This window comes from Trachypithecus francoisi, unplaced genomic scaffold, assembly GCF_009764315.1.
Source record: "Trachypithecus francoisi isolate TF-2019V2 unplaced genomic scaffold, Tfra_2.0 Contig01440, whole genome shotgun sequence".
In the NCBI taxonomy this organism is placed as follows: Eukaryota; Metazoa; Chordata; class Mammalia; order Primates; family Cercopithecidae; genus Trachypithecus; species Trachypithecus francoisi.
In genome coordinates this window covers 4,398,794-4,425,274 of record NW_022681431.1, presented here as the reverse complement: position 1 = coordinate 4,425,274, position 26,481 = coordinate 4,398,794, and the positions used below count along the sequence as shown (strand labels likewise).

The 26,481-nt window shown below is 36.9% G+C and overlaps 1 protein-coding gene and 1 long non-coding RNA gene across 4 annotated transcripts in view; both read right to left on the bottom strand.

Moving 5' to 3' along the window:
- Positions 1-26,481, bottom strand: part of MICU3 (mitochondrial calcium uptake family member 3) — a 102,193-nt gene that overhangs the window by 59,387 nt on the left and 16,325 nt on the right. For all 3 annotated transcript variants that reach the window (XM_033226042.1, XM_033226060.1, XM_033226050.1), the window contains exon 2: positions 543-696. In XM_033226042.1, the coding sequence (XP_033081933.1) occupies positions 543-696 (154 nt within the window). The remainder of the gene's footprint in view (positions 1-542; positions 697-26,481) is intronic.
- On the bottom strand, positions 23,347-24,790 carry LOC117092467. The gene is made up of 2 exons (XR_004440823.1): positions 23,983-24,790; positions 23,347-23,671 (listed from the first exon to the last, which is right to left on the bottom strand). It is a non-coding gene; the product is annotated as an uncharacterized LOC117092467 (long non-coding RNA).

The following is a 26,481-nucleotide window of genomic DNA, read 5'->3' as shown; positions in this document are numbered from 1 at the left end:
CATATTGTAACAGATCAAATAAAAAAGCACATATGAGAATACAGCTGTCTTCTGTTAAGTTAGATATTAAGAGATTTGCAAGAATGTACAGACTGCCAAAAAGTTTGAGAACCATTATTCTAATATATGAAAAGGTGAGACACAATTAAACTATTAATATATTTACACTGCAGGAGCTATGACAAATGCAGAAGAGATACAGGTAGAATTCTTGCCCAGAGCTAACCTCAAAGCCAGTCCTCTGAACTACTCTGTTCAGGTTTGATATAAGAATGAATAGGCAGAATATGAGTCTTTTATAAAGAGTATCAAAAGTAAGGTGGTGTAGAGCTGAGAAAGATAAAGCAATTGAAAGTTTCTGAAAAGAGAAAAGATGTGAGTAAGAGTTTGTAAGAAATATCAGTTTGTAACATTGAACAGCACAGTATCATGTGAAATACCACATTACTCAGTTCTTCTAAAAAACTTATACTGCTCCATACATTTACAAGCTAGAGATAAAAAAAATACAATTATTAAGATAATTTCAAAAGTATACTTACCTTTGGGCTCATCTGTTGTGACAGCCAAAATAAAATCATACGGAGTCATGAATAACTGCCCTTCACATTCTATAGAAGCAAATAAACGAAATCGCCTCTCCCGAGATGTGGCACAGAGGTCTAAGTCTTCAATGTCTGTTCTGCCAATAGTAACCTAAGTTAAGAAAGCAAATAAATTTGGATCATGTGAAGTAATACCACCCTCTAGAAGATACTTTTAATTATGTTGAAAGTGAATTAACAGAGTAAATGAAGAAGTGTGAAAATAACATCTTCTGAAAAAGTTAATCACTTTATAAATAAATTATTCACATAAATAAAATTAATATTTGAAAGATTCTACAATAAATATCATTAAGAGCTTAAGGATTTTAAACTGGCACTTGGAAGAAGTGATTTGTAATGTTTTTGGTTTATTTCTTAAGCTTCAGTCTTAGAGAGCATTAAATTATGGAGCCAGTGGTACCTGTAGAAGGAACACCAGCACCTGATGAATGCCTACTCTGCACTCTTACAGGCTAATGTAGTTAATTTCAAGTCTATTCACTAACATCCATTAATTTTCTAAAAGAATAAAGTAAAATCCCAATAGGCTACTTATAACTACCACTAAGGAAACCATTTAGTGGTAATATTTAGATTAGAAGTGAAATTGCTAATTCTAGGTCACTACAGTATAGTGACCATCATTGGTCTGAATTTTATCTAGAACTCCAGTTTGCTGAAAATTAATAGAATTAGAAAGTGTTTGTATATGGGCTGAGGGGTCTCTTTTCCTTCAAGACCTTTCCTTGCAGATAATTTTCCATTGTTATTTTCTCTCTGAAGTAACTAGAGCAAATTTATTTTTTTAATAAAAGGATTTATTTTCCTAATTACAAGAGAAATGCAAAGCTCTTACATGTAATTGACAAGACAGAATTTTAAAAAATTTGTTAAGTATAATTTTGTTTTCTTTTTGGCAAAAAAGTGGGATTTTACCATACATGCTGTTCAATAACCTGATCTTTTTCACTTATCAATTATCAGGGCCATTTTTCTATGTCACTAAATATTCTAGTAGTTACTGCATAAAATTGGAAGACAGAATATAAAAATTTATAGATAGAACTGTTTTTGCTTTCTTTAGGCAAAGAAAATGGGATTATACCATATATATGGTTCAGTAGTCTGACCTTTTTACTTACTAAAACTTCAGGGCAATTTTCCTATGTCACTATTCCTGTAAAAGACCATGTTTGTTAACTGTATAATATTCCATAGTAAATGTTTATAGTGTAACATAAACAATTCTACAAGGTTATTCAGTTGATTTCTAATCTTTAGATATTACAAAACAATGGTATAATGACCAACCTTGAAAATATTTAGAAATATCCATAAATAGTTTCTCAGGATAAATTCTTTTTTTCTTTTTTTTTTTCCAGAGAGAGTCTCACTCTGTCACCCAGGTTGGAGTGCAGTGGCATGATCTCAGCTCACTGCAACCTCCACCTCGTGGGTTCAAACGATTCTCCTGCCTAGTCTCCCTTAGTCCTTAGGAGTGAAACTGATAGGTCAAAGAAGACCTTTTAGTCAGACTTCAGGGAGTTTATGGCAATTTACATGACTGTCGGTAACACACAAATTATATTTTCACATATTTCATAAAATTATTTCATACAAGAAAAAAACTGTTTAAATATTTAGCACCTTGAGAAGCCATAACAAAAAAACCCATAGAAACTTTTGGCAAGAACACTACTTTATTTCTAAGTTACACCTTATTAAACGAAAAGCCAGGCAAATGATTAATCTTTTCCATCATTCTGAAGACTAAGACTTCTCAAAACATTATAGTTGTAGTCAAATAAAAACTGGAAAAAAGTTTCGCTCCCCACTTTTAAAGGCATAAGAAATGAAATTTGTGGTGTCTGTCTTTAAGGAATGAGTATCAATCTATATGGAAAGACAGAATACTAGCTGGAGAGACAAAAGGCACAAACAGAGAAACACAATGGGTTAAATGCAAGCAAATACAAGACAGGTGCTATACGATGGGCTTAAAAAGAAGGCTTCAGGAAAAATTATAAATTTGAATGTCAAGAAAAGATATGAACATTTGGGGTTTCTACAGCATATTTGAAAGATGGCCATAATCTTCCTGGGCAGAGGATTCACATTCATGGAAAAGTGTAGTAAAAGGATGGTGAGTTAATGATTTCTGAATGCCAGACTAAAGCCCTGGAGTTTAATCTGACAGTAAACAAATGGTCTTAGGAGATTCTTAAGTGAAGCAATGATTCAAAGAAAATGGTGCTTTAGAAAGATAAAGCAACCTGGTACCAAAGACAAGTTGGCTCAGCAGTATATTGATAACAGTTGCTCAGGTATCCACAGGTATTAGAATATTGTTTTGGCTCTGCCGTGGGTGAGACATGAGATACTGAACAGGTCACTGGTAAAAACGACCAATAATCTCCCTGAATAGTCCCTGGGTATCAGACTACCATCTTAGTCCCCTTGTACATGCATATCCCAGGGGGTTCTTCTTCCTCTCAAGGTGGGAAACCAACCTTATCTGTGACTAGAGTTTACTTTTCTGCCTTTTTCTTGCTAGGCCCATTTCCCTGCGCCCTAGGTGACATCAATCAACCATGATTTATCACCAGTGAATTTCATGGAGACCACTCAGCCTGGAGCTCCCACTGTTTCTGCACCATGATCTGGATGTAGCATGCCTCGGTCTACCATTCTGCACCCCAAGTTTCTGTCTATAACATCTCTATTTGCTCTGACCTAATACAGATTTGATCTGTGGCTTCTGTTTCTACCTGGTGCTACTACTGTTCCTGAGATGTCTGTTTTCTCATCAAACTTTCTTTCCTTAATCATAGTCTATCAATCCCCCAGCTTACCAAACCCGCCTGACCACTGCAGCTGGTAATGTGATCCACCTTCTATGAGCTAATGCTGATAATTTATCCTCCTCCTTTACCTCTACTAACAGTCAACTAACAAAGTCTGCAGTCCTCTAATTTCACACATCAAAACCACTGCCACCACCTTTGTTCAGGGACTCATTACTACTTCCCTACAGTTTTATAGTAATGCCCTAACTGTGATTGTTACCTCTAATCCATCCTATGCTGAAGTGAGAGAAAACATGCAGAACTGTAGAAAAGTTTGCATTCTTTAACCACCTGAGCAAGGGTATGAGAAGAAATCTCACTAAGCAGAGTTGAAGGTTTTCATTAAAACTCCACTTTACGAATCCACTCCTGTTGTCTTAGCAATAGTATTAAGTGGGGCTTTTGACAATGGTATTAGGTCTGTGCCCACATTTATATTTACCACCACTTTAAAGGAAGGTCAGGAAGGAGTTTGGAACGGGTTTGTGCCCCAAGGAAAAAAAAAAATAGAATATGTACAAAAGAGATAACCAGAGGCCTGGTGCTTAGAAGGGCTTGCCAGTACCACCAACTCATTGCTTCCTCCATTGTCTCTGCTCAATTTAGTGTAATAAAGTATGTAGTCTAATAAAACACATTAATACCACTCAGATGAAAAATGGACTGGTTAAAAGTAAGTAACGGCCAGGTATAGTGGCTCACGCCTGTAATCCCAGCACTTTGGGAGGCCGAGGCAGGCGAATCACTTGAGGTCGGGAGCTCGAGACCAGCCTGGCCAACATGGTGAAACCCTGTCTCTACTAAAAATACAAAAATTGGTCTGGTGTGGTGGTGCATGCCTGTAATCCCAGCTACTTGGGAGGCTGAGGCAGGAGAATCACTTGAAATCATTTGAAACCCACAAGGTAGAGGCTACAGTGCACCAAGATCACACCACTGCACTCCAGCCTAGGTGACAGCGTGAGACTCCGTCTCAAAAAAAGCAACAACAAGTAAACAATTTCCCCATGATAACCCAGTAAATTCGTCTGATCCCAGAATAGTCTACCTATCATCAACTAGGAGAACTCAGCTCATCTGGTGGGAGAATGAGACGGGACGGAGAGCACAAAAGGAATGCAATACTTGTGTTGGTTTTTAAGTTCTCTATTCTCTTCTACAGACTTATTTGTCTCTTTCTACTCAAATACCATACTGTTTTAATGACTATATCTTTTGAATATGTTTTGACGTTAAAACAAGACTGTACCTTACTGCCAACCTTTATAAAAATATATGTAACGACAGATATGTAATTTTCTATTCAAGGTAAACTTTAAAATCAATGTATCAAATTCTATTGCACAAATCCTACTAGTATTTTGTTTGAGATGACATGAAATTTGGGAGAATTGATAGTCTCACAATATTGATTTTTCCAACCTAGGAACACAGATGTCTATTTAGTCAAGTCTTCAACTATGTCTTTCAATAAAGTTGTGTAGTTTTCTTCATATAAATTTAAAAATTTTTTTGGTAGATTTACTCCTAAGCATTTCATAATTTCTGTGTAATTTGAATCGGGAATGGGATCTTTTATTCTATTACTCTTTCAGTTGGTTATTTTTTATGTGTGGAAAGGCTATTAACTTTAGTATATTTGCTTCATATCCAACTTAATAAATTCCTTCACTAATCTTAACTTTTTTCTCAGATTTGCTAAGTAGGTAATCACAAATTCTTTCAAAATGGTGACAGTTGTAGCTTCTCCTTTTCAGCATTTAATCTCATTTTCATTGCCTTAATTGCTAGAGTTGTAGGTCTATAAAAATGATGTTGGATATATCAGTAATATTAAGCACTCTTGACTTTTTCTCTGTTTTGAAGAGAATGCTTCTAATGAATTGCCAATAAAAGCAATGTCTGCTGTTAGTTTTGATAATGATCTTCTACCTTTTATCAGGAATTGGTATTCACCTGGCCTCCTTTGTTCTCTGAAAATGAGTTTAGAGTTAGATTGGTCCTCAGAGATCATTCGGTCCTCTTGTTTCTTCACCTTTTTATCAGTATAGAAACGTAAATATTAGTCCCCAAACAAATACTTAAAATATGTTGGGTGAGTAGCAGCATAAATAGGAATCCTCAAACAAAAACTCAAACTATATTGGACAAAACTATTATTTGCATTCTTTTAAGCCTGTATAGTTTCTAAGATGAATATTTAATGTCAACAAATGACTTAATGTCAATTCATTCACTCATTCAACAGGTACTTGCTGTGTGCCTATTACATACAAATGAAATATTATAAAATAATTAGTCAATTGGAAGATCACCAACATTAACTAAAACTGTTTTAGGACAAAAACAAGTAAATAAGCATGGTTTAATCATGTTCTGTCTACATACACCTAACTACTTTCAAACACTTCAAGAATCCATATGCTTATTTCTCTGTAGTTTATCAATAGACTGTTTACTTAGAGAATGATCTAATGGCATAAGATGAATAATTTATCATTTGTTACTATGATACAGTTCTGACCAAGCTAAACTTCAGAGTGCATAGGAGACTGACTTGGAGCAGTCCATGAAGTTCTGCTGAGTATACTCCTACTGGAACCTCTGAGAAAGAGGCAGCAGCTTGCCAGCAGACTATCAACGTGTCACAAGGAACTCAGACCTTTCAGAGATTTAGCTTTGCTTCTGAACTTTCCAACGTTAAAAAAAAAAAAAACAAAAAAAAACCCACACTCTCTGAAGTTTTAACATCACAATTATAAACATTCAATAAAAAAAATCAATAATAAAAGCGGAAGAAGACATTAAAGCAGTTTACTAAACCTCTTGTGAGTCTTTCTTGCTTACAAATGACAATGATCTTGTATCACATTCATGTTCTGGACCTTTTAAAAAACACACATAGCCATTTCACTGGAGCACAATTAATCTGTGGTTCTGTGATTAGGGGTATATCCTTATATTACTAGGAATAGGTTTCATTGGCTGATCTACTTCATTTTTAAGTACCTTTTTTGCTTACCTAGATCCAATATATCTTTTAAACGTTAATTTCTAATTTAAAAATCCTACTAAAAATCAACGGAAACATCTTTCATTACTATGCATTATTTCAGTAAATGGTACTTTTGGCATCACAAATTGCCAACGCAGTAAAAACTTGTCGGTAAGTATATTATGTCAAAGGTCAATAGGGTACTTTCGAAGGCCGAGGGGGGGGGATCACCTGCAGTCAGGAGTTCGAGCCCAGCCTGGCCAACATGGCGAAACCCCATCTCTACTAAAAATACAAAAAAATTAGCTAGGTGTGGTGGCAGGTGCCTTCAGCTACTTGGGAAGCTGAAGCAGGAGAATCACTTGAACCTGGGAGGTGGAGGCTGCAGTGAGCTGAGATCACACCATTGCACTCCAGCCTGGGCAACAAGAGTGAAACTCCGTCTCAACAACAACAACAACAACAAACGAAAAAAAGGTCAACAGGGAAAGCTAACCTTAAAGCCAAGAAAACCCGAATTATATTCATTCATTTGTTAAACCATAAACCGCTAAACTGAAAATCCTTATCATCAATTCAGTGTTATATACTTTAAAATATGCCTTTCAAAAATGGTAATATAGGAGGAGACCATTTGCAAATGGGTAAGGAAGAGACTGAGAGGAGTTATAGAAGAAAGGAATTATACGAGAAAAATTCTTAATTTCTGTAGATTATAACATATTAATTACAACATATTAAGTTATAGCCGATTATCAATGTTAAAAATTTACTCTAATTAAAAATTCTTAGAGATTGAATATAATTAATACTGTTTGAACCTTGAATTATTGTTTTCATATGAGTTTTGGAACCAATCCTGTTCCAAGTTGGAGGTAACCACATAATCTCAGGCCGGAGATCAAGGTGTCGCCTGTTACGTTCTGGGAACAAGAACTGAGCTCCTGATTCGCTCCCTCTCCTTAGAACCAACCCATCCCTGATTTCCCAGTGTCTGTACCTGGGTTCCTGTCAACCTGTGCCTGAGACGTCTTCCTCCTACTCCACAGGTTCCCTCTGGAATTGCAGTGCATGCTTACCTACTCACCCCAGGACTTGGTGTTAGGCTGCTACTTACCAGATCTCCTTAATGATTCTTTCTAAACTCTGTCTGCTTAGAGCTCTGCTAGTTATCAACACATTCAATGATTATTAACTGATAGAGCTTCATAAAATCAACTAAGCTAATACTAACCAAACTCTAGGCTTAACCTGTTGACAGAAACAAGAATGAGTCTAATTTCCATCAGACCACAGGATAAACTCTGGAAACTATAATGGTCTCTGCCATGGCCAGCTCCAGGAATATTTTAGATCTACTTCAGTTCCCTGCTTAATTTTGCAATTTCTCTGGCGATGACTCCAGTGCTTTTCCAGTTATTGCCAAGGAAATGAATCCATGGTGTTCCATATCAAATGGAATATATGATTCTTTTACTCAGACTCTCAGGAAGGCCACATTCCAGAAAACTGCTGCTGCCACACCCTCTCTACTGTATAAGCTACTGCTCCACATCGATTCCTAATTAATCACATCCCTTGCAATAGCATACCTTAGACCCTGACCACACAGCTTTCCTGCAAACCAACACAGTATCTGGAAAAATCTTAGCGATTTCCTTTACATATCCCTATTATATCACTTGTACTCCTTTCCTCCATTCACACCAGGTTGCAATTATCTGTTTATCTAGTCTTCCATTCAATCATGAATTCCTTGAGCCCTAAGTTCTTGCGAGAAAAAGAAAAACATAAATATTACTCGGAAGAGGTTCAAATGAGCAAGACTGAGGAGGGCACTACATGGAGGATTGCAGGAGCAGGCAGCAGTGGAGGGAAGAAGCCAGACAGGAAAGGTATGGGAGATGCAGTGTATGATTCATTTGGCACAATCCTAAATCAACTTCAAGACCCAGACTATGGACCTCAGCCAGGAACAGAGATTACAACAAGGTTCAAGCAGCAGGCAAATTGGCTGGAGCCCACTATTCAAGGAAGAGATAAGTAGATAAGAGGAGCCTTGATTCAGGAAGAAGAAATGTAGTCCCTGGGGAACTGGCATAAGGTGACTGGGATTTTTTAAGTGACATTCTAAGGTAGGAATCTGAAACATGGGCTTGGGATAGAAGACTGGGGCTAAATCACAGGGATCAATAAGTTACATTAATAATGTCAAGTGACCAATTAGCTATTAATCTAAAGCTCCTTATATTCTGTGGCCCTTAGTGTATGTGGTGAGGCTGAACCTACAGGCAGGCAGTTAGGTGAACTTTCATACTAGGAGAACTTAAAAGACACGTCTAACTGACAGTTAATTCACCTGTATCCAGAAACAATCATCTCCCTTCTCAATGATCAAGACCTTCACCAATTAATCCCTTCTCTACCGTATTAGACAGGGTAGGCTAATTTCTCAAATGTAATGGCTCCCACACAACACAAGTGTTTGTATCTCCTTCTCATGTAAGAGTTCTGAGAGAACATACTAGGACTGGGGCTGGGAGTTGGATCAAGGAGCTCTGCTTTATATAGTCATTCAGAGACCGAGGCAGATGATGTCTCTGTCATTATCAACCAAAGGAGAGGGAAATAAACTATGGGAGAAGTTCATGTGAGAAGCTTTCATAAGCCAGGCCTAGAAGTGGTATAAATCACTTCTGCTCACCTTCAGCTGAAGAGAAGGTAAGTCAAACAGCCACACTTAAGTGCAAGGAATGATGGAAAATGAAGAAGAGTTGGACGTCTATACCCTAACTATCATGGAAAAGGAGAAGAAATTGTGGCCAACAGTTTGCAGTCTCTGTCATACTAACTTCAGGTAACAACATCAGGGACTCATGGAATATAAAGGACTGAAAATAAAAACATTAGAGTAAATTTAAGAAAGACTTGGAGAGACTCACTTCCAAAACCAACCACATGTGTAGAACTAAAAGCCTCATGGGAGGTAACACTTCTAAATCACCTTCATCAATGTTTCAGGAAACACTAAACTGCTGTGATTCACTTAGGTTGACAGTTTCATCCATTTTAGCCTCTGCAGACTGTATCGCTCTTCCCAAATTCTTAGACATAGCCACCATCGGCTTGAAATTTAATATTTGCACTTGTAATCTCCCTGGTCTTGTTTTCCAAATTTGGCAAAATGCTTCTTTAACTCTGACCTTTTCTCAAAACACTGCAGTGAGATTAAGAAAATGTTTGGGGCTGGTCACGGTGGCTCATGCCTGTAATCCCAGCACTTTGGGAGGCTGAGGCAGAGGGATCATGAGGTCAGGAGATCGAGACCATCCTGGCCAATATGGTGAAACTCTGTCTCTACTAAAAATACAAAAATTAGCCAGGCATGCTGGTGGGCACCTGTAATCCCTGCTACTTGGGAAGCTGAGGCAGGAGAATCGCTTGGACCTGGGAGGCAGAGGCTGCAGTGAGCCGAGATCGTGCCACTGCACTCCAGCCTAGTGACAGTGCAAGACTCCATCTCAAAAACAAAAAAGAAAAAGAAAAAGAAAACATTTGGGTCTGGTCCTCAGTCCTTGAATGCTGACAGACGTTGAATGTAAACAAATGTTTTTTGCTCTTCCTCCACAAACCTACCCACGTTATCTAAGGGAGACTGAACAGTATTATTACTAACCTACAGTTTAATTTACAAAAACCGACTCAACCACCTACAGGTCTTCACATTTTGCTCTATAATTATACAACTGAATTATTCCTAAACTTGGCGGCAGATTGTTATACTCAAAGTATCTAACAAAAATAACCAAAAAATTCTAAATCTAAAATCTAAGTAACAGAAACAAAATATAAAACTCCCTGCAAATACATGTATGTACATAAACTTAAGTTTTAAATCCTAACAACTTCACTTCTTTCATTCATATAGTAAAATCCATTCTGAAAATACAATATAATCATCAAACTTCAAAGTAATGAAATCATGGCATGTATGATTTTGTCAAATATTACCCATTAAATGTAATAATATTACAATTTCTTGGCTTCATATGGGAATATTCTAACTAGATATGTGAAACTTTTTATAGTGCTATTTTTCACCAAATAGGAAAATAAAGACATTGTAAAGTTCAAGGTGAGGTATCACTGCAGTATTTTTAGACGTGGAAAATTTTGCTGAAATGGAACTTTTTTTCTATCAAAAAGACCTTACAAAGCTCCTACAGAAAATTGCCCAAGCACAGACCACAGATTCGGCACATGACTTATCTTATTTATAAGTGTGAGGCCACACAGTAGAAACATAATCACAGAAATTGAGAGCTAAAAGATAACTGAAATTTGCCATTTCATCTTACTCCTTCTAGAAAATTACACCTTAGACCTTCTAGGAAATTATTTTATAGGAATTGCCTGACACCCTTTTCACACTTGCTAAAAACGTTTAGGGAATCTTCTTCTTTCTACCTCTAGAAAGCTCTATTTCTCCTGTTTTACTGAGAATTTGTGGGCTATTTATGAGAATTTATGTGGAAATAATAAAAATATACATAATTGCTTCATAAAAATTAACTAGTAATTCTTTTTAGGTAACTGTGTGGATGCTGTAAGTCATGCTGACAGAACTAAGATGATAAGCTTAAAAAATGACAAAAGGTTCATTTTTAAGTTACCTCATCTTTCCAAGAGAAATAAAAATACAGTGTCAATACAATTATCCTCTCTGGAATTTCCAAACTCAGACCTTTGCAACAAGTACTTAGATGTTACTTGTTAAGGTAGTGACGCTAGGGCCTTCAGGCAACAGAGTACATCATTAGCCTTCCTATGAAAACAGAAAGCAAAGGTTCACTGCCAAGGCACAGGCTCACGTTACTTCAGGTCAGCAATTCAAAAATTTACTCAGTGGTAAGGTCTAGTTTTCCCAGGGAGGCAAGATTAAATGCCAGATAAAGGATTCACTACTTGACAATTAGAGAAACTTACGCCTACCAGCTGATAATACCCTAAAAGAGGCAATTCAAAACAATTATATCAATTATCTAAACTTCATAATACCTTACTCTGCACAATACCTTACCTTTTAGCAACCACGAAACAGAGAAATGAGAATGAACAATGAAAGAAGAAAAAATTAAAACCATCTGTATTCACCAAAATTATTTAGATTACTCATCCTTATTAGTTTCTTCAAGACACATTTGTTTTATACTAAATCAAATCAAAAATTTTAAAAATAAAGTGATTTTAAAATCTATTAATTTCATGTAGGGAATGTGCACTGGTATTAGGATTTACCTCATGTTGGCAACTGTACAAACATTTTTATAAAACATAAAAGTAAATAATCTTGTAAATTTATATTTCTACACTATATTATCTGGGCAAGAATCTTATGGACTTGCATGGGATTCTATTCAAGTAGCTAAAAAAGATGTTCATGGAAGTATTACATTTGGTTTTCCCAAATGGCTTCAGGCCTATTTAAGGCATCTTGAAGATAAAAGAGGTAGCATTTTCTTTGCTTGCTGGGTGGTCGAAAGGTTAAACCTCAAATTCCCAGTGTGGGAAAATCCCAAGTACTCTAAGTGAAATGTTTTGATGCTTAGTAAATGTGTCTGTGTGGAAATACACACAGCTGAAGACAAGCCAATAGTATCTCCCTGGCTGAGATCAAAGATTTTAAAAGTTGCTAGACAAAGCAACTGACCATTTATAATTTTTAAGGCCTCTAATTGCACAACGATAGTTACCAGACTATGGGAAGGGTGAGTGGGGGTTGAGGAAATGAAGACAGATTGGTTAATGAGTATAAACATAGTAAGAATAAATAAATTGTAGAGTTCAATAGCACAGTAGGGTCACTATAATTAATAATAAAATTCACATATTAAAAAAGAGCTAGAAGATTTGAAATGTTCTTGACACAAAGAAATGATAAATGTTCAAGGGGATGGATAACCTAAATACCTTGATTTGATCATTACATACTGTATGCATGTATCAAAATATCATATATACCCCATAAATACATACAAATATCATGTATCATGTCAATAAAAAAAAATTAAGTCTCTACTTGTATTATAGTAGCTTACATTATAGGGTTATTTAGAAGTTTTTAAAGTGCTTTCACATACATCATCTCATTATTTGATTGAAAGACAATATAAATGAAAGTCTTTTTCTCTAGAGGCAGTATAGCATAGTGGTTCAGCGTGTAGACCTCCTCTTTTCCTGCCTATTCAAAGACTTTGGTTCAGCAATACTCCCTGGCCCTGCCAACCTATTTTTTCCTCTTCCACTGTATACTTCTCTTCAGCTTACACACGTTCCTATTCCTGCCACCTTAGAAAGTGCCTTGTCCCACGTCTCTATGTAGCTACCTTTTTGTTCTCCTCCCTGCCATTTTTCTCCTTCCCTTTACAGCAAGGCTCCTGGAGAGTGCTGTTTACATTTCCTCTCATTCTTTTTTTATCTTACTCCAGCAAGGCTCTCTCCTCTACCATGCCACCAAAACTGCTTGTCAAGGTCATCAATGACCTCCTTGTTGCTAAATCCAAAGATCACTTCTCGGTTTTCATCTTATAGCATTTGACACAGTTGGTGGCTTGCTTCGCCTGGAACTAATGTATTTCCTGTCTCTAAGACTGCACTCCTTGCTTCCCTCCGATCCCTCCGGCTGTTCCTTTTCGGTATTTTTGCCGGTACTTCCCAACTACATACTGCCCTAGGGCCAATCCTTGGACCTCCTTTCCTCTTTTAAATCTACAATTACCCACTTGATAATCTCATCTAGTCTTCAAATATTATAAATATGCTGAGAAACACAAAATTTGTCTCCTGCATTCCACAATATAAATTCCATGAATGCAGTAATTTTTTGTTTACTTGGTACACTTTAGTTTCCCCAGTTCCTACAAAAGTTTTTGGCTTCTAGCAGGCTCTCAAATATTTGCTGAATAAATGAATGAGTGAATGTGGGTGTGAAGCTTACTATAATTGTTAAATTGTGATTCCTTTAAAAATTAAACTATAAAAAAATTGAAACATTAAAAAACCAATACCTAGGTGGTACTAATACTGCAGTAGACTTCAGAAAAATATGAGGTGGGGAGGGCCATTTAATAAAACATGTTCAATGAACTGTCTTTTTTGGAATAAAAAATTTTCTGATAGTCATTTTTCCTCAAGTTTCAGACGTATATAAACAAGTCTTTAAATGTTATGTGTAACCAATTGAAGACCAGAAACAGGATGTATGACTTTCAAACTACTGGAGGGAGAAAAATAAGAAGAAACAGGACCATTCTAATGCCAGGTGATAAAGAAGTAACACATGCTCATAATAATACAGCAAAAATATATGCAAACATGTTCTCAATCACAACAAATAGGACAGGTTTAAACTCCCCCAATGAAAAACAGCAATCACCAAAAAGATACTACACACACGAACTAAACAGCTTAAAATTACATAATGCACAAACTGTTAGAGAATGGCAACGAAAATTTATCAATTCACAATCACGGCTGAGAGCTGAATAGATCTCAACTAGAAATGGACAGATCAAATAGAGAAGCCACGTAAGAAAAAGGATCTGAGTCACAGAATAAGGTGCTTGTTCATTTTGTTTTTAATAAACAGGGACTATATAAACTGATCATTGATCAAGCTTCACAAAAATATCAATAAAAATGTTAATTATATCAGTGTAATGAAATATTAATAAAGTAGTATATTTTACAGTAATGAAAGTAAATTAACTACAAGTACATGTGTCAATATGTACAAATTTCCTAAATATAATATTAAACAAAATAAATACATTACAGAAGGACATATTATATTTAAAATTTACAAAAATATGTGTATATTGTTCAGGGATACAGCACTTGTAAGAAAACTGCTCATTACTTATTAAATGTAGAAGTAAATCTTAGTGTACCATTTTGAAAAATAATTTTAAGTTTCTATTAACATTTAATAGCTATAGACCCAGTAATTTAATATTTGCAGGTACTTAAGATCCTTGGATAGTCATTGCAGCATGTTTCCAATAGTGAAGAAATAGAAACAATCAAAATTTCCAGCAGCAGGACAATGGTCAAATAAATTATACACACCCATAGAATAGTTTGTGACTATGAAAAGGGGTATGGTAGATATAGAGGTGCTACCATAGAAACAGTCACAAGATACACACTAGGGTGAAAAAAACAGGTTGTAGAAAAATGGGTAAAAAAACAAAAGTTCATGTTTTATAGGAATATATGTATGTAAAGATGTAGATAAATTTTGGAATGGAGTACTATTTTTTTTTTTTTTTTTTTTTTTTTTTTTTTTTTTGAGACGGAGTCTCGCTCTGTCGCCCAGGCTGGAGTGCTGTGGCCGGATCTCCGCTCACTGCAAGCTCCGCCTCCTGGGTTCACGCCATTCTCCTGCCTCAGCCTCCCGAGCAGCTGGGACTACAGGCGCCCACCACCTCGCCCGGCTAGTTTTTTGTATTTTTTAGTAGAGACGGGGTTTCACCGTGTTAGCCAGGATGGTCTCGATCTCCTGACCTCGTGATCCACCCGACTCGGCCTCCCAAAGTGCTGGGATTACAGGCTTGAGCCACCGCGCCCGGCCTGGAGTACTATTTTTTAAAAGGCAAGCAGAACATATATTATTAGTGCAACTGTACAAAAGAGTTAACTTAATCTACAAGGGCCTTCAACAGGGTCACACAGGCAGCAAATGGGTCTGGGACCAGAACTTGAGTACTGCAACACACAACCCAGTGTTTTTTCACATTACACAACTTGGTATACTGGAATCAAAGTATACGGGTTTTGTAATCCTTCCGGCCTATATTCAAATGCCAGCTTCATCCCTTCCTAGTTAGGTAACCTTGGGAAAAATAATTTACTTTCTGCAAACTTCAGCATTTTCAACTATAAAATGGACAAATAAATACTAAGCCCACAGACTGTAAAGATTAAATGAAAACTACATGCAAATACTGCCTTTTCCCTTGGCCCACAGAATCGAGAGAATCTGCCTCTTGATGTATTATTAACTAGCTAGGTCCAGAAATAATGTTTGGCTCCTCAACTCCAGGCCCAAAGTTTATAAATATCTAGAACCTCTGTGGCACTACGAGTTAGATATTCTCCAAATATGTGACAGGAAATAAAACTATTCCAACTGCCTGGCTTTTTCTTGTGGGTCTCACTGCTTCATGCTCTACCACCCTTCTTCCCTCAGTCTTCGTGGTTCAGTGTCCCAGGATATAATGGAACAATAGGCATAAATGGGTTAAAATTTTTACTTGAAGAGTCTTGTTTAGAAATTTAGTCTCATCATCTAAAAGTCTGAAATGTTCCCAGTCTGAAATATTCAGTTACCTATGAAAGAAGAGAAAACGGCTGACGTTCAAAGAAATGGAGTTATCTATCCCCAAAATACAGAACTGTGTACTGTTTATTTGCATGGATCCATAATAAGCTCATAAATTTCCAGCACATTACGGAGTATATGCACCTAGACCAGGTTCAAAGACATAGGTTGGGTGCACTGCTCACGTCTAAAATCTCAGCACTTTGGGAGGCTGGGGTGGGAGGATCACTTGAGTCCAGGGGTTTGAGACCAGCCTGGGCAACACAGTGGCAACCTGTCTCTACAATTTTTTAAAACATATATTACCTGGGTGTGGTGATGTATGAGGTAGTGCCAACTACTCAGGAAGTGGAGGCAAAAGGATATCTTGAGCCCAGGACGTTGGGGCTGCAGTGAGGGGTGATCACACCACCATACTCCAGCCTGAGTGACAGAGCGAGACCCTGTCTCAATAAAACAAAATGAAATAAATAAGTGGTAGTTGTGGAGAAGATTCTATTCAAAATTTCATCTTGAATTGTAGTTCCCATAATTCCCAAGTTTCATGAGAGGGACCCAATGGGAGGTAACTGAATCATGAGGGTGGGTCTTTCCCATGCTGTTCTTGTGATAGTGAATAAGTCACACAAGATCTGATGGTTTTATAAAGGGGAGTTCCCCCACACATGCTCTCTTTCCTGCCTCTATGTACAATGTGACTTTGCTACTCCTTTGCCTTCTTTAAGGCCAGTGAATTTCTATTTCATTTTCTGTTGTGTTTCCTTTTTCTTATTAATTTGTAGACATACACATTTAGGATATGTAGGCCTTGTGAGGGCTATGTACTATAAATATCTTCTTCCATTCCAGGACTTCTTTTTATTTTATTAAATATTTTAAAGGAAGTGAAATGTAGTATTTTCCATTCTAGGTTTTGCTTTTTATCTTGTTTCAAACACCAAAACACACATATTCCTCTAAATATCTCAAAGTTTTACTTATCACATGTGGGATTCTAATCCACCTGGATAATTATGACATGAAGCAGGGATTTTGGTTTCCCCCATTAAACACTTGAACTCACCATGCCTGTCTTGTGTATCAGTTGTTCACTATTTGAAATTCACTTCATTGTAACTTCTTTTAAAATAATAATTATTATTGTTATAGACAATCAATGGTTAATAACTGCTCTCATCTTTACTTTCTTTGTTCTCCATTGCTTCTTGAATTTCACCCTTTTATGTTAATTCATTTCATTTCTTCCTGATATGCACTCTTCAATGGTTCTTTCAATGATGATCTGATACTGGTAAACTCTCAGTCTCTTATAAAAATAAATTTATTTTGTTCTCATTCCTAAATAACTTTCCGAGGTATAGAGGTCTAAGTGGCAGTTCTTTTCTACCACTTTTGAAGATATAGCCCACTGTCCTCTGGCTTCTGTCTGTTGCAGTGGATTAGTCTATAAACAGGCCAACTGCAGTCCCTTTGTAGGAAGTCTGTCCTGTCTCTCTTTATCTTTGATTTTACAGTTTCACTTCAATGTGACTAAATATTTTTATTTATCCTGCTAAGGACTTATGAATCTGAAGATTAACGTCTTTGTTCCTTTCTGGGAACTTTTCAACCATTATCTCTTGGGATACTGCCTTTCTCATTCTCTCTCCTCCTCATCTGTAACCCCTAATAGATGAATTTTAGACTGTCTCAGTCTATTTTCCACATTTTAAAAATATTTCATAATATTTGACATATCTTCATTTCTGTGTTACATTCTGTGCAGTTTCTTCAAAATTATCTTTCAGATTATTAACTGCTGCTACAGTTCTTATATGCTGTCTAGCCTACCTGGCTTCCAATGGCTATATTTACATTTCTAGAAGTTCTATTTTAATCTTTATAGCAATCTGCTTTTTCATGCTAATTTTTCATTGTATCTTCAATCACTTTGCATATACTTAATTTACAGACCCAACCAAATTATCCTATTATCCAGCTGTTAGGAATCCAATCATTGAGTTTACTAACTCTTGATCACAGAAGTTCATATATTTTGTACTTTGGATTACGAGCTCATTCTCATCTAGATTTTATCCATAGGAACCACATATGGCCAGTGTTAAGGGCTTTTCCTTCCAAAGAAGTTCTGCATTTCTTTCTGCCAGCTATGCCTGCTCCTTCTCTGCTTGGGTAATGTAAGTTCTAACTCTGAACCCATATGAGGTGGTATGGAGCCATGTGTATACATTCTCAGGAGACTCTTCTTTCCTATTCTGAGCATAGGAGGAAATTTGCAGCTTTCATGTCATCAACTGATACCAGACATAACATTTTTTCCTTGTCCATCCTTTTGATGTGAATTCTGGCTTTCAGTAGGTGGCATCTCACTTCCAACTTCCCAAGGTCTAGTTTCCTGTCCGCGCATAAGCACTAAAGTCCAAGTGCCTAGAATTCCATGAATCATGACCCCTCTCTTCCCCCAAGTAAGTCACAGTTCACACACCATTGTAGTTATTAGTTCCTTCTTTATTTCTGTCCCTGGCAATTTCCCTCAATTTCTTATAAGTACAGTGTGGTATTTAGTTATATTTAAAAGATTTTTATGACTGATTCTATATTACCAAAACCAAAAGGATAAACCATTTATTTTATCAAATAGGTATTTGTTTGTAAACGCTTAAACCATGTTTTTCCTCTGCTCTCAGACCAATACAATCATCACAGAAGACTTCTGTGACCAAATGTGAGGTGGGAGGAGGTTCACCCCACCACCAAGCAATCAATCAGTTCTGCAGCAGCCATCAACTAGGTGTCCTCCAATCAGTTCTGACACTGTGTACCTGGAGATAGTGCTAGATCCCACAGGTTAAGGGCTCAGTTCCCAAGATTGCCCTCTTCAGTGAAATTTACAAGTCCTGGCCTCCAGAACTTCTGACTGACTGGCTTCAAGGTGGGGTTCACATGATCCCTCTTTGGATTCAAATAATTTGCTAAAGCAGCTCACAGAACTCAGGGAAACACTTATTACATTTATGGATTTATTATAAAGGATACTGCAAAGCATAAAGATGAAGAGATGCTATGGTTTGGTTGTGTCCCCACCCAAATCTCACCTTGAATTGTAGCTACCATAATTCCCATGTGTCACGGGAGGGACCCAATGGGCGGTAACTGAATCATGGAGGCAAGTCTTTCCTGTGCTGTTCTCATGACAGTGACTAAGTCTCATGAGATCTGATGGTTTTATAAAGAGGAGTTCCCCTGTACACGCCCTCTTGCCTGCCTCCATGTAAGATGTGACTTTGCTTCTCCTTTGCCTTCTGCCATGATTGTAGAACTATGACTCCATCAAATCTCTTTCCTTTATAAATTACCCAGTCTCGGGTATGTCTTCATTAGTAGCAGAGGACAGACTAATACAGATGTGTAGGATAGAGTATGGGGAAAGGGGCAAGCAGCTTCCCTGCTATCCTGGGTATGCCACCCTCCAGGAACCTCAACATGTTCAGCTATCTGGAAACCCCCAAACTCTGCCCTCTTGGATCTTTTTATCGGGACTTCACTGGGGACTTCTTATGAGGTCTTTTTATGGGGACTTCATAGGCATGACTGAAACATGGACAACCATGTCAAAATGTGACTGGATAAAAAAGGTATGATCTAAACCCAGCAGACCTGTCTGTTCAGATTCTTCTTGACCTCTCTGTGCAGCATTCCTTCCTCCAAAGTATGGGGCAGGATGCTCCCTGGAATGAGAGTCTTATGATCCTCAATCAGATTACAGTCCTGCTGTGGAAAGGTGAAAGGAAGGCAGGAGAAAGTCAGAGAGAGAGTTTGCTTACTGTAACAAGGACTATGGTAGTTATGAGCCAGGAACTGTGGACAAAAACATGTTATCTATCTATCTCATAACATGAAAGTATCTCATAATTTATTTTTCAGCATTTTCATTTCGTTTAAAAGCCACTTTCTCAACACAATAGGCTTCGTCTAACAAAGACTAACAGATACCTCCCATTATTCATTCTCCAATTTTCCTTTAAAAAAAATTAAAAAAGAGCCCTGCTTTTTACCCAGACATATGAAATAAAGGTTACCTTTTTCAGGCTGTGTTGCAGTTAGACAGGGCCATTTGACCAAGTTTTGGCCAGTGAAGTACAGACAAAATTGTTTTTTGAGAATTTCTGGAAGACCAATTAAAAGGTGTTCCCTTAGCTCCAGGAGCAGAGGTAAGGAATGGCAGCACCATGATTTTCATTCAGGTCTCCTGACCCACTCCAAGCACAGATAAAATTGTTTTTTGAGAATTTCTGGGAGGCCAGTTAAAAGGTGTTCCCTTAGCTCCAGGAGCAGAGGTAAGGAATGGCAGCATCATGATTTTCATTCAGGTCTTCTGACCCACCCCAAGCCAACTGCTCTTTATTACACCAGCTTTCACTTATTTCAGCCTATGTTATTTCCTTAATCACTGTAATCTCTGAGCCTCAAGCTGCTGTAGAGGGCAATTGTAAATAGAAATAGGCAAGGAGGTCACTGTAAAGTGAGGACATGTGGAAAGGGAAAAGGAGGAAGATCTATATTTTCCCAAGCACAAGCTAAACAACTACATGAAGATCCACCCTGCTTTTGGACTACGATGTAGTACTGTGAATCAGTCAACCAATATACCACAATGGTTTCACCAATTTTTCTAGGTTACATTCCTCTGATCCCTCTGCCTCCCAGTGCTTTGCTTTTCCAAAAAAAAAAAAAAAAAAAAAAAAAAAAAAAATTAAAATTCCTAGAAAATTCTAAGGAGCTACTCTGCTCTCCTAAAATTAAGAAAACACTGCTGAAGAAGATACTTGAATTACACAGTACCATCTAAGAATGCTACTTTCTCTGTAGATCCTAGAGACTGCTTCCTGAGTAAAACCTATCACCAAAATATATGAGATATGTTTTCATGACTTCTGTATTAGCTTGTAATCAAACAACACCCTCCTACTACCTGAGTAACTTCTGCTCTTATATATCTGACATTCAGATAATGAACTTTCAAGTTCATATTCTTCCCATTTTGACCACTCTAGTGAACATCAATGTTCAACCCAATCTACCTTAAGTGTGCCTTATTGCCTAAGGTTTTAGAAATATTTACAACTACTATAATTCAGAAGAACTTCAGGATTTTAATTATTTGGTGACATATATGTGGGCTATTTTTCATAGTTCACTATTTAATGCACATTAGAACCCAGTATTTGTTCTTATAACTCACAAAATTTAGAATATTGAATCCAAGTATGAAATATATATTTTACCTTTCTCTCCAAATAGGATGTCTTGACTTTGATTTGTTAAGTCCATATTATAAAAGACTTCAATCAAAACTCTTACCTGACTTTTATGAAGATCAACAAAGCTGGCAGGTAGAGAGAACCACACAGACATATTTGATAGCACATCTTCACAGTACTGGACCAAAAGGTTACTAAGTGTATTCTTTACTATGAGAACATAAAATGCTAATGTGACCCATTTATTTGGATAGAAAGCAGTCTGGAGGAGATCATGTGACAACAAAGACTGAGTCCAGAAAGGAAGTAATGTTTAAATCACACTGATCTCCATTCACTACAAGCCCTTGTCCAAAACCTGCCTATCACTGTCCTTATGACCATATTTTCAAGCTTCATGGTAGTAATATCTCACAACCTTTCTCAATCTCCTGGGGACAATGTACGTATATGGACAATTACAAGTAAACTCTCACTGTCAGATTAGTAAGAATAATTTTAAAGCAGTTGGAAGAGGTTTAGATGACATTATTTTAAAATAACTAATTTTAATAGGTTGGAGCTAGCTTAAACTTTACCTAAATCATAAGGACCTTTCTGATCCGATGTGAAGCCAGTTAGAAAAATTCACTTTGAATTGCTACAAGCAGTTTAAACCATCTATTACATCCCTTTGAGGAAAAGGGACAAACCAAATATCTCACCTAGTCAGGACTTACAGTGTCAACTGGATAGATACCATCCTTATCAGACGAGAAAAAAGGATTGTTTTGAAATTCTTTTATATACACTTCCTGTACTCTAAATTCTAGAGATGGAGTTTGAGTATTAAAATGGTTAAAAGACAATTAATTAGTAAATAGGAAAAAAAGCAGAAAATACAGATTCTACTTTTCTAGTTTAGAAAAATAACTCTTTAATGAGCAAAACCACTACTGCGCTATGGTAGCACTACTATGCTAACCAATTAAACAATTCAGCACTAAAGTTCCATATTTTACTTAGATTACATAACATATCAATACATCAGAGAATAAAGGGGTAAAGAATTACTTAAAGAGGAAAGGAAAGAAAATAATAAATCTTGAAAATTCTGTTTAGTACACAAATGACTAGGCATTTTCTTTAATGCTAGATAATGCCATAAATTGAGATGGTTTGATTTTTTAAACACATTTTTTCTTTATCACAAGAGTGTTTACATAAAATAGTTACATTCTCAGTGTTTGGCACAACAATTACAGGAGAGCAGTGAGATCTAATATTATCCAGTTAAACTTGTCTATCAAGTTTAAATAAAAATAACAAAATCTGTATTGTATTATAAGTTTGGTGCATTTGCTGTGTAAGTTAAATATTGCATCATGAGTTTAAAAAAAGTACTAATTAGATCAGATTACTAAGGTTTACACAAATCAAAATAAGTTGTTGATAACATCAACAAGTTATAAATCAGAAGAGTAAAAGTTGTGACCATGTAAAAACTGCATTTCATGAGCAAGTTAAAAACCACTTTGTTAAAAAGCTCATATTGAGACTTGCAGTTACAAAAAATGAACAAATGTAAAGATTTCATGGTTTTCTAGTTTTTTTGCAGTGGCTAAGTCAATCCTCCACTTCCCCCAAACATCTATCATAGTTACTCCGCATATTTCTGTATCTTGCTCTGAGAAGATGACATCACCTCCTATTTCACAGAGAATACAGAAGCCATCAGGCAAGAACACCTTCAACTACTTACCACTAAGCATATATACAGTGTCCTTGCATCCCATCCTTCTGTCATAATGGAAACAGCATCCCTCCTATTATCTAAGATGAAACTCTTTCCTTGTGCTTTAATTTGTATCTCCTACTCCCACCTGGGTCCTTATCAAATCAATTATTCTCTCTTCCCTTTAAATTTAATCTTCTTTTTTCCATCAGCATTTAAACACAATCAAGGGTCTTCCATCTTAAAAAAAAAAAAAAAACAATTCCATGTCCCTCAGGCTATTATCCTCTCTCCTCTTCTTCAGAACCAAATTATTGATATGGCTGTCAACACCTCACTTTGTCCACGTTACCTTTTCTTCACGTTTACTCAGCTTATCCAACTGCAATCTGATTTTCACCTCCAATGTCTTCACAGAATCACCCATGACTCCCTTGTTGCTAAATCCAATGCACACTTTCTATGTCTATCTCAGTTGACCTCCCTGGGTAGCTTTCAGTATAACTCACTGCTTCCTTTCTGAAAGTACAGTACTTTTTTCGACTTCCATGGCCCCCCGACTTTTTTTTTTTTTTTTAACCTGTCTGGACCCAACTTTTCAGCTTTTGCAGACTTTCTTTTCTCTGCCAGTACTTTAAGTCATGGATGCTCACCAGAGTTCTCTCCTTAGATGTTTTTCTCTTCTCATTCTACATATTCTGAACAATGTCATCCACTCTTAGATTTTTAATACATGATGATTCCCAAATCTGTTTCTATAGTAAGGATTTCTGTCCTGAGCTTTTGACCTATGCATCCAAATGGAAATTTACCTTCAGCTGTTCAAAAGACACCTTGATCTATTGTACAGGTTATAAACTTATCATCCATGCCCATAATTCCCAACCTGTTTTTTCTTTTCTTTTTTTTTCTGAGATGGAGTCTCGCTCTGTCGCCAAGGCTGGAGTGCAGTGGCCGGATCTCAGCTCACTGCAAGCTCCGCCTCCCGGGTTCACGCCATTCTCCTGCCTCAGCCTCCTGAGTAGCTGGGACTACAGGCGCCTGCCACCTCGCCCGGCTAGTTTTTGTATTTTTTAGTAGAGACAGGGTTTCACCGTGTTAGCCAGGATGGTCTCGATCTCCTGACCTCGTGATCCGCCCGTCTCGGCCTCCCAAAGTGCTGGGATTACAGGCTTGAGCCACCGCGCCCGGCCCAACCTGTTTTATCTACTGAGGGCCTAGTCTCAGTGAACTGCAGCAAATCCACCCAGTTGCCCATGACAAAAACTTATTGGATAACATTCTTGAGTCTTCCATTTCCCTGACCCCTAAAACCCTAGAATTTTCCATTTATTATTTTCAGACAGAGGTTGCTCGCTGGTAACTGAAATCATGGAAAGTTAACCTGCAGATACAGTGGGACTACCACATATAATTTTACATATGCCACTATCTAAAAATAAGAAAAACCTTAAAGCATTTGACAAGCCACTAATACTGAAGTCTAAGGATGCCCCTAAATAAAGTGAATTTTTTTTCTCATATGTTTATGGGGAAGAAAATAAAAATGTACAATCTCTGCGTTTGCTATTTTATGAAACTGTAATTAGTTACTAAATTCACCATTACTGCTAAAGCTACTATGACTCAGTATCCAATCATTAATCCTCATAGGTAACACAAGGTAACAGACATCTATTATTTTCCCCTTCTGCTAGGGTATTTAGATGATCTTCTGATCGCCATAAAGTCCAATGCAAATCTACATGAATGAAATGATTTTGTAAAAGCAAGATTTCGAAAGAACTGTAATAATTAGAAAAACTGTAATTTATTTCTGGATTTTTAATTAATTCGGTTATTAAATAAAGATTTATTAAAATCTTTTGAGATACAAGACTTATCTTTTATAGCATGGGTAATGAATAAATCTTCCTCAAAGAACTGAAAAAGTTTAAGGTTAAAAATACGATAATGGGGCCAGGCACAGTGGCTCACGCCTGTAATCCCAACACTTTGGGAAGCCGAGGCGGGCGAATCACCTGAGGTCAGGAGCTTGAGACCAGCCTGACCAATATGGAAAAAACCTGTCTCTACTAAAAACACAAAAATTAGCTGGGTGTGCTGGTGCATGCCTATAATCACAGCTACTCAGGAGGCTGAGGCAAGAGAATCACTTGAACACGGGAAGCAGAGGTTGCAGTGAGCTGAGATAGCATCACTGCACTCCAGCCTGGGCAACAACAGTGAAACTCCATCTAAAAAAAAAAAAAAGTAACAATGCAAGATGATGGATACCTAAATTAGCTTGATTTAATCACTCTACAATATATACACATATCAAAATATTACACTGTGCCATAAATATAAAATTATTTTACAGGGTTAATGTCATTGTTTAATGATCTCAAACGTTTTCTTTAATCCTTGGGTAGAAAACAGCATTCATTTCTCAAAAATTACTAGAGATAAATTACATATTCAGTCTGTAAGAGGGCAGCTACATATTACTTAGTACTTATAAAATAGTCCAGCCCCAAATTATGTATGTACAACCCTATAAATAGGACTCTACGTGAGGATCAATTAAGAAGTCACATTAAACCCAAATATTTAATAGAACTGAAAAGTAATCTCTACTCATATCATTATATATGAATCTATTAGATCTTCAGGCCATTATAAGGCATCCAGACTCTCGTGGACTTGTGACAAGGTGATTAAAGAAACTAAGAGAGGGGATCAGCTATTTAGCTTCTCATACAACAATGCTATTCACATAGAATTAGCTTATCTTCAATTTCATGTATATGTAACTTCCCTTACTATAAAAAACTGGGACTTTTCTCCATTTACAGGCACACTTTGGACATACTGCAGGTTCAGTTCCACACCACCACAATAAAGCAAATACAGTAAAGTGAGTCACATAAATGTTCTGGTTTCCCAGGGTAAATAAAAGTTATGTTTATGCTACAATTAGCCTATTAAGCATGCAACAGCATTATGTCTACAACAGTACATATCTTAATTTAAAAATACTTTATTCCTAGAAAAGTGCTAATGATTATCTGAGCCTTCAGCAAATCAAAATGTTTTGACACTGAAGGGTCTTGCCTTGATGTTGATGGCTACTAACTGATCAGAGTGGTGGTTGCTGAAATTTGAGGTGGCTGTGTCAATTTCTTATTTATAATTATATTTTCATTTTTATTTATTTATTTATTTATTTATTTTGAGACAGAGTCTCACTCTGTTGCCCAGGCTGGAGTGTAGTGGTGTAATCTTGGCTGACTGCAAGCAAGCTCCGCCTCCCATGTTCACGCCATTCTCCTGCCTCAGCCTCCTGAGTAGCTGGGACTACAGGCACCCACCACCACCCCTGGCTAATTTCTTGTATTTTTAGTAGAGACAGGGTTTCACTGTGTTAGCCAGGATGGTCTCGATCTCCTGACCTTGTGATCTGCCTTCCTCAGCCTCCCAAAGTACTGGGATTACAAAGAAGACAACAATGAAGTCTGCCACATCGACAGACTCTTCCTTTCGCAAAAAAAAAGATTTCTCTGTAGCAGGTGTAGAACTTCTCCAAAACTGGAGTCCATCCTCTCAAACTTTGTGTATTAGTATGTTCTCATGCTGCTAATAAACATATACCCGAGAGTGAGTAATTTATAAAGGAAAGTGGTTTAATTGACTAACAGTTGCACATGGCTGGAG